General features: G+C 41.5%; 1 protein-coding gene across 1 annotated transcript in view; it reads left to right on the top strand.

Annotated features, from left to right (window-relative positions):
* Nucleotides 1-15,675, top strand: part of LOC306969876 (homeobox protein PKNOX2-like) — a 226,586-nt gene that overhangs the window by 207,413 nt on the left and 3,498 nt on the right. Inside the window, exons 9-10 of the mRNA XM_079565652.1 lie at nt 7,713-7,832; nt 13,422-13,498. Coding sequence (XP_079421778.1) covers nt 7,713-7,832; nt 13,422-13,498 — 197 coding nt within the window. The remainder of the gene's footprint in view (nt 1-7,712; nt 7,833-13,421; nt 13,499-15,675) is intronic.

The raw sequence follows: 15,675 nt of genomic DNA, 5'->3' as shown, positions 1-15,675 counted from the left end.
GAGTTACTACCAGACAATGTCTTCTAATGCAGTAAAAGCTGCGCCTTACATTGCTGCACCAAAAAGTGTATACTCAAATTCATTATATTTGACCATAATTTTGTAATTTTGACTTGCAAAGTAAATAAATCTGCCTGGGGAATGAGTATTTTTGCAGTTAAAGGGATATTTCTGGATTTTTGACATAGGGCCTCATCCAGAGTGTTGCTGATTTCTGGAGATATTTTTTTTTGTAGTTGATGCAGTTGTTATATTTAAAGAGTTTCGTGGCGCTAGGCTAATGCAAGGCTAGTGCATTTCTATGGTATCAGCTAGCCTGCATTAAAAAACAGTCTGACCCGCTCCACAGTGCACCTGAGGCAAATCACTTACAACACCAGAGTAACGATATAAATGTCTGTCGATAGAATGATCGCATTTTGAGGGACTATTTTCTAGCAGATCACTCCGCCGCTACGTAGCTTGTACCAGTGTTATTCAACCACTGTGCCGTGGCACACTAGTGTGCCAGGAGATATTGTCTGGTGTGCCTTAATTTAAAATAATTTAAAATTATCCAATTTCACCTAGTTTTTTTTTGGAAAACAAATTAATTATTATCCGCAAATAATGTACCGTTTTTGAGTGTCTGTGCTGTCTAGAGTAGAGTAACCATGCAATAAATACAAGAGATAGTGATGCATGGATGCGGCAGGTGGCGGTGACTGTGGCACGGTGGCTCGCGAGACTATACAGTGTTCCTATTCAAGACACTTTGATGTGAACGACTGAATATAGGCTACAGAGTTAAGTTTTTAAATATTTTCTGCTGGTGGTGTGCCTCGTGATTTTTTCAATGAAAAAAATATGCCTTGGCTCAAAAAAGGTTTAAAAACACTGGCTTATACAACCATGAAGCTGATGCTGCTCTGACATGTTCAAGTTCTTTTAAATGCAAAATGGTTCAAATGATTCTATCGACACAGACATTTCTATGGTTAGTCTGGTGTTATAAGTGATCTGCCAAGTGAACATCCCAAGAAGTAACACAAACTTAATGCAAGTGTCCCCGGACACACAAAAGGTTAACCAAAACAACGAAGGGACACAAAATGGCGTGTATTACACATATTACAAATTGTGGGCTTTTATAGGTGTGGCTGCAGCAGGTGGTTGATTGGGGGCCAGGCGTTCCGATACCGCACCAATCAGGGCCAAGGATGAGCAGCCAACCAGAACAGAGCATGGAGCGAGTCCTCCAATCGCAGGCCAGAGCTCACACAGCCAGATATCCATGGAGGGAAAGGACAGGTTTAGGCCACACAAACAAAAATATACAAAAAGGAGGGAGCCTGGAGGCCTGGGGCCGTAACAGTGTCAGACTGTTTTTAATGCAGGCTAGCTGATATCGTAGAAATGTGCTAATCTTACACTAGCCTAGTGCTACGTAACTCTTCAAATGTAAGAACTACATGAATTACAAAACAAATATCTCCATAAATCAACAACACTCTGGATAACTAGGAAACAAGGCCCTATGTCAATATCATGAAATATCCCTTTAAAATAAGGGGTCATTCCGTGCCAAATCACCCAAATTCACAGAACCTTCTCGGATTTGGATGAAACTTTTTTTTTTTTAGTTCCACAGCGTAACCACAGCGGCACTCGGAAAACAGCCATTGAGTTAGAGTTTGTGCAGTCCTTTCACCAAACACAAGATCTGGCCCATTATGGAAGAAATTAACATTATTCTTCTGTTTTGTGGTTCTATATGACAGATATTTTAGTATAGGTGTCGTAAAAAAATATTGTTCCAGTATCTGTATCAAAACCAAGTATCGTTTAAGTGCTGGTATTGGGAGAGGGAAAAAAAAGGTACCCAGCCCTATAGTCAGGTTAGTTTACAAAGCCTGAGCTAATGATAATTCAGACTTTTAAACTGGAGGACTGTGCTGTTTTTTTGAATAGCACCAGTGGTTAGTAGCGCGGCTCAGTTCCGGGACGGTCCCGCTCGGTCCCCCTCTGCCTCCGAGTGCAGCCGGGGCACTGCTCTTACACAGGGGATGGGAATTGGACGAGGCCCCGGCGCTACTTCGACAGACATGCCCGGAGTAATCGCGCTCCGGAGCTCGTCCCGCCACCAATTAATTCAAGCCCCCGCCACGCGCACGCCGCCAGACCCCGACGCGCACATTCCCCAGGCCGAGGGGGGAGCGAGGGGCCCCCGACGTGACTCCCAGCTGCAACTGTAATGAGTTCTGTTTTGTGCGGACGGCGAGGGGGGTTTCCCACTCCGTCTGAATGTGGACATAAGGCATTGTGGCAGACTTAACGTACAGGAACTGCTTTTCTCACGTAATTGTCTTAACAAAGGCGGTCTCGTACCCCGCAGTGCAAACAATTATCATTTCGATGTTAACATTCTGCTTATTATATTTGAAAGTCTGTGGCGTGTTGATGTAGGAAGTTAAATTGCTTCTTAGAATAACACAGTGATTAAATGTAAAAGTAGAATAATATACGGTTATTATCTTGGCTGGACATTCTTTTCCTTTCTAAAACAAATGTGGCTCAGGCCTGATTATGTTGCTCTGAATACAGTAGTTTCTCCTTCTTCCATAAGGCACTGCATTATGGGAATATCGCATAATAGTGATGTGATTATAGTGAAGTTTGTATTTGTACTTTCCTTGAGTAGTATTTGTGTTACTTTCGACTCCCCTGCCTTTCTACAAAGTACATTAGTCCATGTGTTTTGTTGATTTGTTGAAGCCTAAGGATGCACTCTCCACGAACAGTAGGTGGCGCTGTGCAGATGTATGGTCAAATGTCACTGACTCACAACAAAGAAGAAGGTTTGTCCCCGTCGTGTTGCCGTACATTTGGTGAATTCGGAGGCAATGTTTGTGTTTTTGAAGCAGCAAAGTTATTTTAACTCTTATTTAACCTCTTATTTAACCTCTTAACCCCCACGTGAATCGAGCACAGTTTCCCCAGTTTGTCATTACCCAAATCTAAAAGCAAAAAAAGTGGCAAAAGAGCGACAAAAATGTGCTGCAGAAGCGACAATAACACAATAAAAAAGCGACAAAAACACACAACTAGAGAGTGATGACAACAAAAACACAACCAACAAAAGCGACAAAAAAAAAATACACGAAAACACAGCAAATTCGACAAAAAGGCTATGATTAGTGTTGTAGGTCTTAGCTTTCAAATGAGGTGTCACACTGGCATATGGTCTGTGAGCTCCAGTGAAGAAGCTTTTAGATTTGCTTAAAGTGAACCCCCTGGTGTCTCTGGCCAGAAAACCACACTTGCAGCTTTCCCTGCACTGACACACTAATGGAATCACAAAGAAGAAGGCAAGGCAAGGCAAGGCAACTTTATTTATACCGCGCATTTCGTACACAAGGCAACTCAATGCGCCTAGAAGAAGCTAACAGGCTAACGGGCAAAGCTAACTGCGGGCTAGCACCACTTAAGCAATATTTACAACCAAGTTTGAGTGAAAAAAAAAATCTCTATTGTGTTATTGGGTTGTGGCACAATGGGCAATATCCCTTTCTCCCTTTGTCTTTTCTGCCAGGGTAGTATTTACTCTCACGGACAATTATGACAACATCCTACGACACCTGCAGTGGCGCTTATGGCCTCTAGGGGCATGAGTTACTTAGTTCTGCTTTAACATTAAAGGGATATTTCAGGATTTTTGACATAGGGCCTCATTTCCTAGTTATCCAGAGTGTTGATGATTTCTGGAGATATTTTTTTTTGTAATTCATGCAGTTCTTATATTTGAAGAGCTTAGAGGCGCTAGGCTAGCGCATTTCTATGGTATCAGCTAGCCTGCATTAAAAACAGTCCGCTCCACAGAGCACCTGAGGCAAATCACTTATAACGCCAGACTAACCATATAAATGTCTGTGTTGATAGAATACTTTTTGGAATATAACTGACCTTGTATCACATGAATTACCGCATTTTGAGGGACTATTTTCTAGCAGATCACTCCGCCGCTGCGTAGCTTATACGAAGCTGATGCTGCTCAAATATAAATGCAAAACAGTTATAATGATTCTTTTAACCTCTTAACCGCCGCCTTAACCAAGTGTATATTCTCTACTTCAGCTTTACCCAAATCTAGGAGGTTACAGCCTATAGGCCAGAGTAATGCCTTATTTGAAAGCTAAGATCTACAAAACTGATCTAGAAGGATATTTTTAGTTTTTGTCTAATTTCTTGCCCCATTTTTTGTGTTTTTCTGTTACTTTTTCATCACTTTTTTGTCCGATTTTTGTCAGTTTTTTGTCCGATTTTTTTCCACTTTTTATCATTTTTATCACTTTCTTGTCATATTTTTGTCACTTTTTAATAATTTTTTGTCAGATTGTTGACACTTTTTAATCACTTTTTTGTCACTTTTATGTCTGCTTGTCGTTTTTTTAAATTCATTTTTTGTCAAATCTTTATCGCTTTTTTGTTTCATTTTTAATGCTTTTTTTGTCACGTTTTTGTTGAGGTTTTGTGACTTTTTCATCCTTGTGTCTCATTTTTCTTTTTTTTTTTCAAGAAGCTTCAAGATTTGAGTCGAACTGGAGAAAATGTGCTCTGTTCAGGTGCGACTTAAGAGGTTAACACAGACATGTATATGGTTAGTCTGGCGTTATAAGTGATTTGCCTCAGGTGCACTGTGGAGCGGGTCAGACTGTTTTTAACACAGGCTAGCTGATACCATAGACATGCACTAGCCTTGCACTAGCCTAGCGCCACTAAGCTCTTCAAACATAAGAACTGCATGAATTTAAGAAAAAAATATCTTCAGAAATCCACAACACTCTGGATAACTAGGAAATGAGGCCCTATGTCAAAAATCCTGAAACATCCCTTTAATGCCAAAGTTGCCATCATTGTTTTCTGAAAAGTCTTGTTTCTGATTGGTCCGCCGGTGCCATCACAGTGAATTGATGCCTGGTCCTCACAAACACACTTCCATATGGAGCTGCAGGCTGCTCCCGGCTGTCAGTCGCCACAGTGACGTGTCCTTTCGCGCTCGACTCGTGAAGAACGCTCCCCCGCTCAAGTCACAAATCAAACCAGTCGCACTCAGCGTGAGGCGCTTTGAGTCACTCTGGAGTAAATTGGTCTTTTGAAAGTTTGCGCTGGAGCTTTGCCTGACGAGAGTTAAATTTGACAAGAAGCTGTTTTCTCGCATACTTTCAGTAATTTGATGATGACTGTTTATTGCTCTTGTAGTTTGAAGCAAATATACTTTCATTTTTTTACTAATATATTCAATTGAACTGGCTTTGTTGTTTGTCTTTCGAAACGGTGCTACTCTCAAACCCTTGGCACCAAAAGACAATAATTAACACTCGATTAACATTCGGCCTCATTCAGGAACATCTTCTTAACCCCTTAACTCCCACCTGAACCGAGTACATTTTCTCCAGTTTGGCTTTACCCCAATCCAAAAGCTTCTGGAAAAAAGGTGTGAAAATAGCGACAGAACTGAGATGAAAACAATGATGAAGATGTGACAAAATAAGTGAGAAAACATTGACAAAAATTGACAAAAAAAGTGAGAAAACATTGAAAATATGTGACAAATGTGTGACCAAAAAATGACCAAAAATGTGACCAAAAAAGAAAAAAAAAAGAAAAAATTCATTAAAAAAAGACAAAAAAGTTAAAAAATATGTGACAAATGTGTGACCAAAAAATGACCAAAAATGTGACCAAAAAAGAAAAAAGAAAAAGAAAAAATTGATTAAAAAAAGACAAAAAAGTTACAAAATGAGTTGAATAAGGGCGCAGGATCGAGGTCCACGTTCATCTTTATCAAATTATGTTTATGCATCTAATCCTGCATTATATGTGAACGGCCACATTCAAAAGTTTTAGCAGTAACACATCGGTGCATTAATAAAAGTAGGCTATAAGTGATATTACCAACTTGTTTCTGTATAAAGGCATTCTGGAATTAATTAATACATGATTTAATATGTACAACTATATATGACTCAGAATGTTGGGTCCCATCAGGAGCAGGATTGTAAACGGAACTGGAGATTTTTTGTGCGTAAGAGTGTTCTTAGGATTTGTTCTTAGAGAGGAGCTTTTCAAGTTTTGTGAATGCCAAAAATCTTTCTAAGAAGGCCTTAAGATCAAATTTGTGCTTAAAGAGGGGGTATTATGCTTTTTTCAATCACATAGCACCAGTCTATATCACACTACAATGATGATGAAACCTTCTGTTGGTCTGTAAATGCAGTAAATTAGAATAACTGCCTTGTATAAAATTGCTCTCTCAAAATGGCTGTAGTGAATGTCTTGAAATAGGCCTCTGTCTCTTTAAGAACCTCTGACCCTTTCAGACACGCCCCCTCCACACGCTGTCTGTGGCATCAGTGGGGAGGGGGTTCTGCTGAGGAGCAGTGGTTACTCGGCTGGTGACGAAAGCTCGGAGGCGTCTCCAGGAGGTGGGGGCGTTCCTAGGAGGACTCAGGCAAACCTATCCCTAAAATGGCTGCCATCAGAGTTTTTACAGATTACTCAAAAAAACGTGAATGTGCCAAGGCAACACTTCAGGCATGTTTTTAATGAGGGAATGACATAATAACATGATGTAAAGCTTGAAAAAGTCGATTTTGCATAATACCCCCCCTTTTAAGAACGTTCGTGAATGAGGCCCATCCTTATGAAGGGGAGAGTCACATAGACCTGGCACGGATATAGACAAGACGGACGAACGGGCCCGGTCCAGATCATTGCTGAACCAAAACAGTCACACAAAAGAGCATTGTCAAGCCTGAAATCCAAAGAGCAGTGGTGGTCAAAGTGCCACAGGTGGTTGGCTAGTCGTCTTCCCAAAGGACACAACATGTACGAGGCTGTATGTGTGGGTTATATCGTGTTCATGAGGTTGCAACTAGCGTTTTCCCAGTTGCCACTTGTCGTCCCCCCTGATTTAGACTAGGTTTAGGGTCAGGGGTTATGAGTAGGGTTAGGAACGGCTAATGTGAAGTTCACTCACACAGATCTCACAAATATCAAATGTTCAAATGAGGCATCACACTGGCATATAGGCTGTAAACTCTCCAGACAATAACCTTTGAGATTTGGATATAACTAATTGCTAACCCTAAGCCTACCCCTAACCCTAAGCTGGCAGGTATTAGGTTAAAAACTGCTACTTTCTTGAGTTTACTGTGAGCTGACGTCAAAATCCTCACTTTCCAACATCAAAAAACACATGAACACAAACCAACTGGGAACACTGACGATTCCTCTCGGGAAAACAAGCTTCCCAGTTCACATGAAAGCATCGTTAGCCTTTGGTCTGGCTCAGATTTCTCTTCTTTTTTTTACAAATGTTATAACATGGTTGTCACACATGTCTGTTTGTTATTACACAGTGCCCTTTAAAGCGTCCCGACCCCCTTGTGTTCCCCGCGGTCAAAGCGTGCCACTTTTTAAAAAAATATATATATATTTTAAGCATCATTACTCAAATTCCGTTACCATGGTGACACTTGAGGAGGTGTTTCTGCCCTTGCGACAGGAAAAAAAGAGGAAAGAGAAAAAAAAGGAGATAGGTAATTGGTAGTCTCCCTTTGTTTCCGTGGCAACAATAACTAAGCCCCTGCCACCCGCCTTTGTTGTCCTTTTTCCTTGATACAAGTCTCTCTCTTCTTTCTCTGTGTCTTCTGTTCCTCTGTGAACGGCAGGTGAACGTGGACCTGTCCTCGCTACTGGACAGTGAAGACAAGAAGTGCAAGAACAAGAGGGGGGTCCTGCCCAAACACGCCACCAACATCATGCGCTCCTGGTTATTTCAGCATCTCATGGTGAGAGGAAAGGAACTCTACTCTGAGTAGAGATCGGCTGGGTCCGAATGTCCACACTGCTCCCTGTATTGTCCCTATATAGTGCACAATGTAACGGTCAGGGCACTTTGTAGTGGGGTCTACAGGTGGGGGGGGAAATAGAGACAAATTTGGGGGGAAATTGTGGATGAAATACGGAAGAATGGGAGAAGAAATTGGGAAACATTGAAGGGCAAATGGAGAAAACATTGGGGGGAATACTGGGAAAAATGCAGGGGAAATGAAGGAAAAATTGGGGAAAATATATGGAAGAATGGGGGTAGAAATTGGGAAAAATTGCAGGGGAAGTGGAGAAAAAAATAGGGTAAATATTGGGGAAAATGCAAAGGAAATGGAGGAAAAAATTTAGTGAAAATAGGGGGAAGAAATTGGGAAAAATGCAAGGGAAATGAAGAAAAAATTGAGGTGAATTTTGGGGAAAATGCAAGGGAAATGGAGGAAAAAATTGGAAAACAATTGGGGAAACAACTGGGGGGAAAATTGGGAAAAAATACGGAAGAATGGGGGAAGAAATTGGGGAAAATGCAGAGGAAATGGAGAAAAAATTAGGGTGAATATTGGGGAAAATGCAAGGGAAATGGAGGTGAATAGTGGAAAAAAAATGGGGAAAAATACGGAAGAATGGGGGAAGAAATTGGGGAAAATTGCAGGGGAAATGAAGAAAAAAATGCTGGGAATTTTGGGGAAAATGCAAGGGAAATGGAGGAAAAAATTGGAAAACAATTGGGGGGAAAATTGGGGAAAAATACGGAAGAATGGGGGAAGAAATTGGGAAAAATTGCAATGACAATGGAGGAAAAATTGGGATGAATATTGGGAAAAATGCAAGGGAAATGGAGGAAAAATTAGGCAATAAATTGGGGGAAAATATGGAACAATGGAGAGAAAAAAATTGCCCTTTTGTCGTCTGATCAGGACAATTCTCCTTTTGAGGAACAAAGCAAATGTAAATTGAGAGGTTTGCAGCACGTGTTTGCACATTTCAGAGGGTTTGCAAAGTATGACTTCATCATCGTTGTCGAGAAAGCCCCCAAAAATTTAAATATTAATTTTTGGCCATATCGCCCAGCCCTAATGAGACCAAATGTCTTTAAATGAAACCGTTTTAATCGCGTGTATAGTATTTTTCATGAATAAACTGCTTAAATATAAGTCATTGCGGTGAATAGTTGCTAACGTTAGCTGCTGACCTTTAGCTTGAGCTGTTTATCCAGCTCAAGCTAAAGGTCTGCTGATTATCCATATCTTTCCCTCTCTGGCAAAAAGGCGATAATCCGTTTTCTTCATTAACGTAAAATCCATGTAAATCCAACCGATCTGAGTAATATTTATCCAGAAATATGAAACTGTCTCTTATTACCAAAGTTAAGGGGACTTTTTTCCACTGTCGTACCAGGGGGTGTGGCCTATCACTCTTGTTAGATGTTTCCTGGGGACTATAAGCATATTCAACGCACACAAATAAAGTCATGAATGGTTTTATTGATTGCCCACAAGAAGTAAGAAAAATTACACTCGAAGTTAGCCATTATCTTTTAGCATGAAGCTAACATTAGCATTATCGTTAGCATTCTCTGTTTGTTTTTTTTATATATTTATGGGCTTTCCTTATTTGGGAGAAAATGCATCCATAATTCAGCATTTCTTAATAGTGGAGTTAATTATGGGTGAAACAGTTGTTCTGTTTCCTCGAGTTCTCCTGTAGCCGTTAGCATTAGCCATTAATCATCACAAATTATGACCGACCCAGATGTTTTCAGCTGTTGACAACCGTTCAACCACACTTAGGTGAGGTCAAAGCCTTGTTAGAAATCATTAATGAATGTACAGACCTTTTGAGATTTTACTTAAAATTAAAATTAGTCGATTAAAATGTTTTAATCAAGTTAATTACAGTCTGTAATTAATCGCAATTAATCGCATTTTAATCGAAAACCAAAAACAACTATTTTTTGCACCTAAATTATTCAATAACTAGATGGACACATGTATTTATTGTTGTAAATCTGTATAGTTATTCAAGTAACAGAGGTAAAGTGCATTTATAGCTATTTAGCTTTTAAGTGTTTTAAGAACTCTGATCACTCATGTAACTTGTAGAGTTCATTAAACAGTAATAATAATGCCACACTTATATAAAAGTTAAAAAAAAAGGAGGGCAAAAGGGCCATTAAACAGCGCCTATAAGTGTTTAACAATGGCTGTAAACAGAAATCAAAGTGTCATTTCTTATCCTGACAAGGGCTAGGGTTACTGTGGCTCAGAGTGGGCGTGGCTGGAGCGTTTGTTTGAGGCTAACGCTAACATTAGCATTGAGGATGTCTCTGTGTTTGAACATGTTTTACATTGAGATGGTGTTTTAGACTTGAGTAACTACGGTGGAAGGAGAACTGCTGACTATCGTCCCATCAGGATGTTTTTAAAACTAAACTGAGTCCCCAACGGGCCGAGTGAAGCGTCTCTGTCCATCGCTGTTGTGGGCGGATGTGCGTCAGAAACACGCAAATAGAAAAGTTCCGGCTCGGGAGTTCCGGCTTGACGTTAAAATCTTTGAAATGAATTAATTGAAATTAACGCATTAAAGTCCCACCCCTACTTATAATACAGAAATGTAAATCAGTCAAGGGTCTGCTTTTTGTTGGTCATATACACATCCAGTGGCCACTAAACACCATCTTATAAGATATTAATGTTAAAGAAACCACATAAATTATATAAATGCTATAAAAAGGACAAAACATACATTGCCATATTGCGATGGCCTCCCTATTCATTTGTCTGGGGGATAGCGCGTTACATTTAAGTGGGTCCGTTATTCGATGTAGGAACAGGCTCAGAGATAAAGGCAGTTCTATGATTTCTATGGTTTTCCCTCTGGCCATTTGTGGCCGTTTCCAAAGATGCCGTCTGTTTGTTGCCACGTAACGTAAAATCCAATAAAGTTTGAGATGTTATAAATAAATGCTATCAGTTACCATAGAAATACGCCAAGGCAACAACATCCGTGGATTAACACAATCTTTCCTCTTTTCTTTCTGAAAGTAAAGAAACACGTACACAAAGTGCAGAAATCTTAACGGCTTTGATGACACAATACCAGGCTTTGCATAGATTTTGTGTGAACTGTGATTCATACGCGGCTCTGTGTCCCGGTTTACACAAATCAACGTATCAGCTCACCGTCATATTTCCAGGGCAGTTTCTTTGTCTGATGAGAATATGTAATATCAAAGCTCAGATGCAAACAGGGTTTCAGACAGGAACAATTTGGTGCTTGCTCGTGTTTTGATCTGGGTGAAAACTGTCGATAAAGTCAGCTTGTGCAAGATTCAGACAAAAACTCACTCACCCAGTTTCATAAATCAAATAGACATGAAATTTACCCCAAAAAAGCTGAAAGTGATTTAGTTGATCGAAAGCAGAGGAGGGCAAGTTCGCTTCGTGGAGGGATGATATTCTTCACCTTCAAAAGAACAAGGGCTGGAATCTCCAATTTTAGGCCGAAGTAAAGCATCATATTTGGCCTAAATGTTCTGCTGAGACATTTTAAAGGTATTTTTCACATTTCTAGAGTCCTTTAAAGGGACTATACAGAGTTTGACAATGTTGAAACTAAGCATTTACCTCCCCCTACATGTTCCAGCCATGTCCTAATGTGTAGAATGACCCCAGACTTGTTCACCACAACTGCCTCTAAAATCCTGCACTGTCACTCAAAAAGTTTAATATAGAACCTGCAGTTACGCGTGAGGCCTGAGGTGGCAGTAGTGAGCATAAAATGACCAACTTGCATCTAATCTCTTTAACAGGCATTTTAATCTCTTGTGTTATACTATTCGTCATATAATCATCATGAGGGTAGGGTACTCCGGTTTCCCCGACCACTAAAAACATGTACAATAGGCCTGTATGAATGAGAGTGTGTTTGAGAGTGTGACTGGGGGACTATGGACTAGGGTATACTCCAGCGTGGCGTGTTTACATGCATGAGACCCATGTGTGTTACCCTCGCCTTAACCGAGCACATTTTCTCCAGCATGTTTTTGTCGCCCTTTTGTTGCTTTTTTTGTATTTTTTTTGTTGTAATTAGTTTGTTTGTTTGTTGCTTTATTTGTCATTATAAATGAGCTGTACAACGAAATGTGTCCTCTGCCTTTAACCCATCCCTAAACCCCCCTGGACGACCCGTAGGGGGCAGTGGGCAGCAGCAGTGGGGGACCCAGGGACCCATCTCCATGATGTGGAGTCAGGCGGATAGTCAGAAACACCGGGCTGGAGGATTCACCTATTGCACATGTTTTTTATCCTTAGACCTTAGACCATCCTTAGACTGAGCTGCCACGTGTACGAAATGTGTGGTATAAGCATAGACTGTAAAAAATAATGGACAGCTTCTGCTCACTCCTCCCCGTTTACCATAATGACCACGGTCGTGGGGGAATTCATGGAGGATTTACAGACTCCCCCTCCCCAGCTCTGACGAAGCATGTTCCTAAAAAGGACATAAGGGCGGGATTTTCACCGTAGACTCGCGACCTTGCGTGACGTGTAGCTCGCGCTGCTCCAATGCTAACAGTCCAACCCTCATTAAGTACGAGATTTCTATTTTTCATAAATTGTGACTAACCCAGCGCTATCTCAGGAGGAACATCCAGCCTAGTCTAGTGTTGAAAAAATTGAAACCAGGCGTTAAAGTTGTTTTTAAGGTGTCTAAACTCCAATGCTTTTCAATGGGGGCCTAGTGGCGATATGGAGGTACTACAGCAATGGCGGAGCAATGGCGGCCCCACAGTGTCGTGGTCATAAAGCAGAGCAGCCAGCGCCCATTGGGTATAAGTAAAGTTGGAGAAAATGTGCTCGGTTCAGGTGGGGGATAAGAGATTAACGTGCACTGTCCCGACCAAACAAATAAATAAATAAATAAATGATGGAGGGTCGGTTTTGGCCCCTGATCTAAAGGCAAAAATAAATCTTGTGTTGGTTCATATTAAGACTTAGTGGACAAATACAAAAAGGGAACTGTGGGATCCATATTCTCCATGTGGTGTGTATTGTGCCTCTGGGTGTCAGCATGGGATAGAGGTGGACAAACTAAGGCCTGGGGGCAAAATGTGGCCCGTCAAGCCCTGGAAAAAACATTGACCAAGCCAACGACATGCACTGGAAAAAAAGGGTGAACATCAATGTTTTCACTGACATAAAGAGAGATCATTTATATTGGCAAGTGTTTTGTTTGTACTTGTATGAAACGTCCCAAACCACAACACTTGGCAAGGTCAAAAAGCCAATGTGGTCCTGGCATCCAAAGGTTTGCCCATTCCTGGCATCAATCAATATCCTACTGGATCAAAAAAACATTTCAGCAAGTATCATCCAGAAATGTATCATGTTTTGCATAAATGTACCTGTAACGATTATACTAAGCTGTTATATCTTGTTCACGGTCGTCCTGTATTTGTACTTTGTTGTGAATCCTGTGAAACCTTCCTGTGTACAGACTTATTTGAAGTTGCCAGACGTTAACGTTGCTGTCGTGTTTCTCTCCCGCAGCACCCGTACCCGACAGAAGACGAGAAAAGGCAGATCGCGGCGCAGACCAGCCTCACACTGTTGCAAGTAAATAACTGGTAAGAGTCGCAGATATTGTCAAATCTCTGGAGTTTATGTGGCCTTGAGTGGGAGTCAAAGCTGGTGCTTCTATGCTGGGACAGTACTGCCATCTGCTGGTCAAAGTTGATTAGTACAACATATTTATTACATTTTTTTTGGATGTATTACTCTTACAGAAATTATAAATTGGGCATCTTATTATCACAGTCACGCTCGGACAAGGTGGGTAAAGTGCCATGCAGAAGCTTAGGATCAGGGGCTGAAGCATTGTGGAAAAAATCTTGTTCTAGTACAGTATTTCCCATTAGAATCCACTACAAAATTCACATTACCATTGCCAGCTATTTCTTTGTGTGAGTCCAGTCGTTTTGGTCTGTAATTAATCATTTTCTCGTAAACACAGATTCAATTAGAGCAAAAATGACATGAACACTTTGTTTTTAAAGATGGAGTCCCTAGAGTGTTGTGTTCATTAGCACTAAGAGCCTCCTACAAACATTCACCTTTCACAGCCAAGTGATTAATCAAATAATTGTAAAAATAATCTGTAGATAATCTCACCGGCCTGGAGACTAGCTGGAGTGTAATTAATCAAATTTTAAAATCCTGGTGCTGACTTTTAGGGCTCTTCATGGTCAGGCGGCTGAATTCATCAAGGCCCTGGTCTTATGTCTCCAGCAGGAGCCTGAGGTCCTCCACCCAGAACTTGTGGATTGTCCTTCGCACTTGTTTTAAAACCAGAGGAGACAGATCATTCAAGGCTCCTCGTCTTTGGAATGAGCTGCCCCTGACTCTGCACATGTTAGATTCTGTGGACAATTTCATGTGTCAACTTTAGGCGCACCTGTTTAGGCTTTCTCGCCTCATCATACTCATTGTGCTTTTTTCTATTGCGTACATCCCTGACATAATGTAATGTGACTTATGTGTATTGTTTTTACAGTATTTTTTTATGGGAAGCACATTGTGACCCTTGTCTGTGAAAGGCGCTATATAAATAAACTTACTTACTTACTTAGACTCGTTGGAGACTCGAGTTGCCGCTGGTCACGGACATGTCTCCAAGACGTCCCCTGGAGATAAGGCGAGTCTCCAGGCAGTCTCAATGAGAACAAACCAATGGGCAAGGAACGTGCTTCTCTTTGGTCCTTATGGTGGGGAGCCGACATTGCTGTAATACCGCCCCCTGGTGGCCAGGGGCGACTCCAAGAGACACTTGGAGGCATTGATTCTAATGAGACCACCGAACTCCTAAGAACAGCTTAAAAGCCTGGCTCCAAAGAGTTTTTCTTTTTCTAAAAATCACTATGACCCATGTGACCACACTGGGGGAGGTGAAATATCTTTAACCACGCTGGTTTTTGTTAATCAGCCAGAAATTTTGAAGCATTTTCAGTATATTGACTGGCTCCAGAGCCTGTCAATCAAACTCTGGAGCTCTGTGGAGGCTCCGCCCGTAAGCGCAAGGCTTCCCACCTTTTTGCCCTTTTAAGGAACAGGCTGCGTAGGAGGAGATAGAGCAGCCATTGCGGTTCACACAGGACTCGGGACCTTTTCTATGAATGGGGCTTAATAGGTATTAATCTATCTCTAATTATTATATCTATGGAACAAACAGATCCGCTTTCTCCATGTGGGTGCCGTCTCAAGCGGTTGTGTCGCAAATACTATTTGTTGTCCTCGACCTGTGAGACGTCAGTGTCACAGTGATGTCAATGCAATGTCTCTGGGGGGAAAGGTAGTGCAGTGGTTAGAGCTCGTGCTTCACAGCGAGAAGGTCCGGGGTTGCATGTTCTCCCCGTGTCTGTGTAGGTTTCCTCCGGGTACTCTGGTTTCCCTACCACTAAAAACATGTAAAACAGGCCAGGCTGAATAAGAGTGTGATAGAGAGTGCACATGGGGGACGACGGATGGAAATGAGCCCAAATAAACCAATAAAGTGAGACCTGTCGGATACCAAGGAGATCTGAAAGAGTCGCATGGAGTCTCGTTCAGATCTCCTCGGTATCCGACAGGTCTCACAGACATTGCATTGACATCGCGTAACATTGCCACAGCTGCTTGACACCGCGGAGACCACACGGAGACCACACGGAGACCACACAGAGACCACACGGAGACCATACATAGGGCTTTTCCACCAAGGTGCTGGTTCTGGGCTGGTTCAGAGCTGGTTCTGGTACCGGGTTGGTTC

This window comes from Gobius niger (assembly GCF_951799975.1).
Source record: "Gobius niger genome assembly, chromosome: 11".
Classification (NCBI taxonomy): Eukaryota; Metazoa; Chordata; class Actinopteri; order Gobiiformes; family Gobiidae; genus Gobius; species Gobius niger.
Note: the sequence above shows the minus strand (reverse complement) of the source record. Positions and strands in the feature narration are given on the sequence as shown.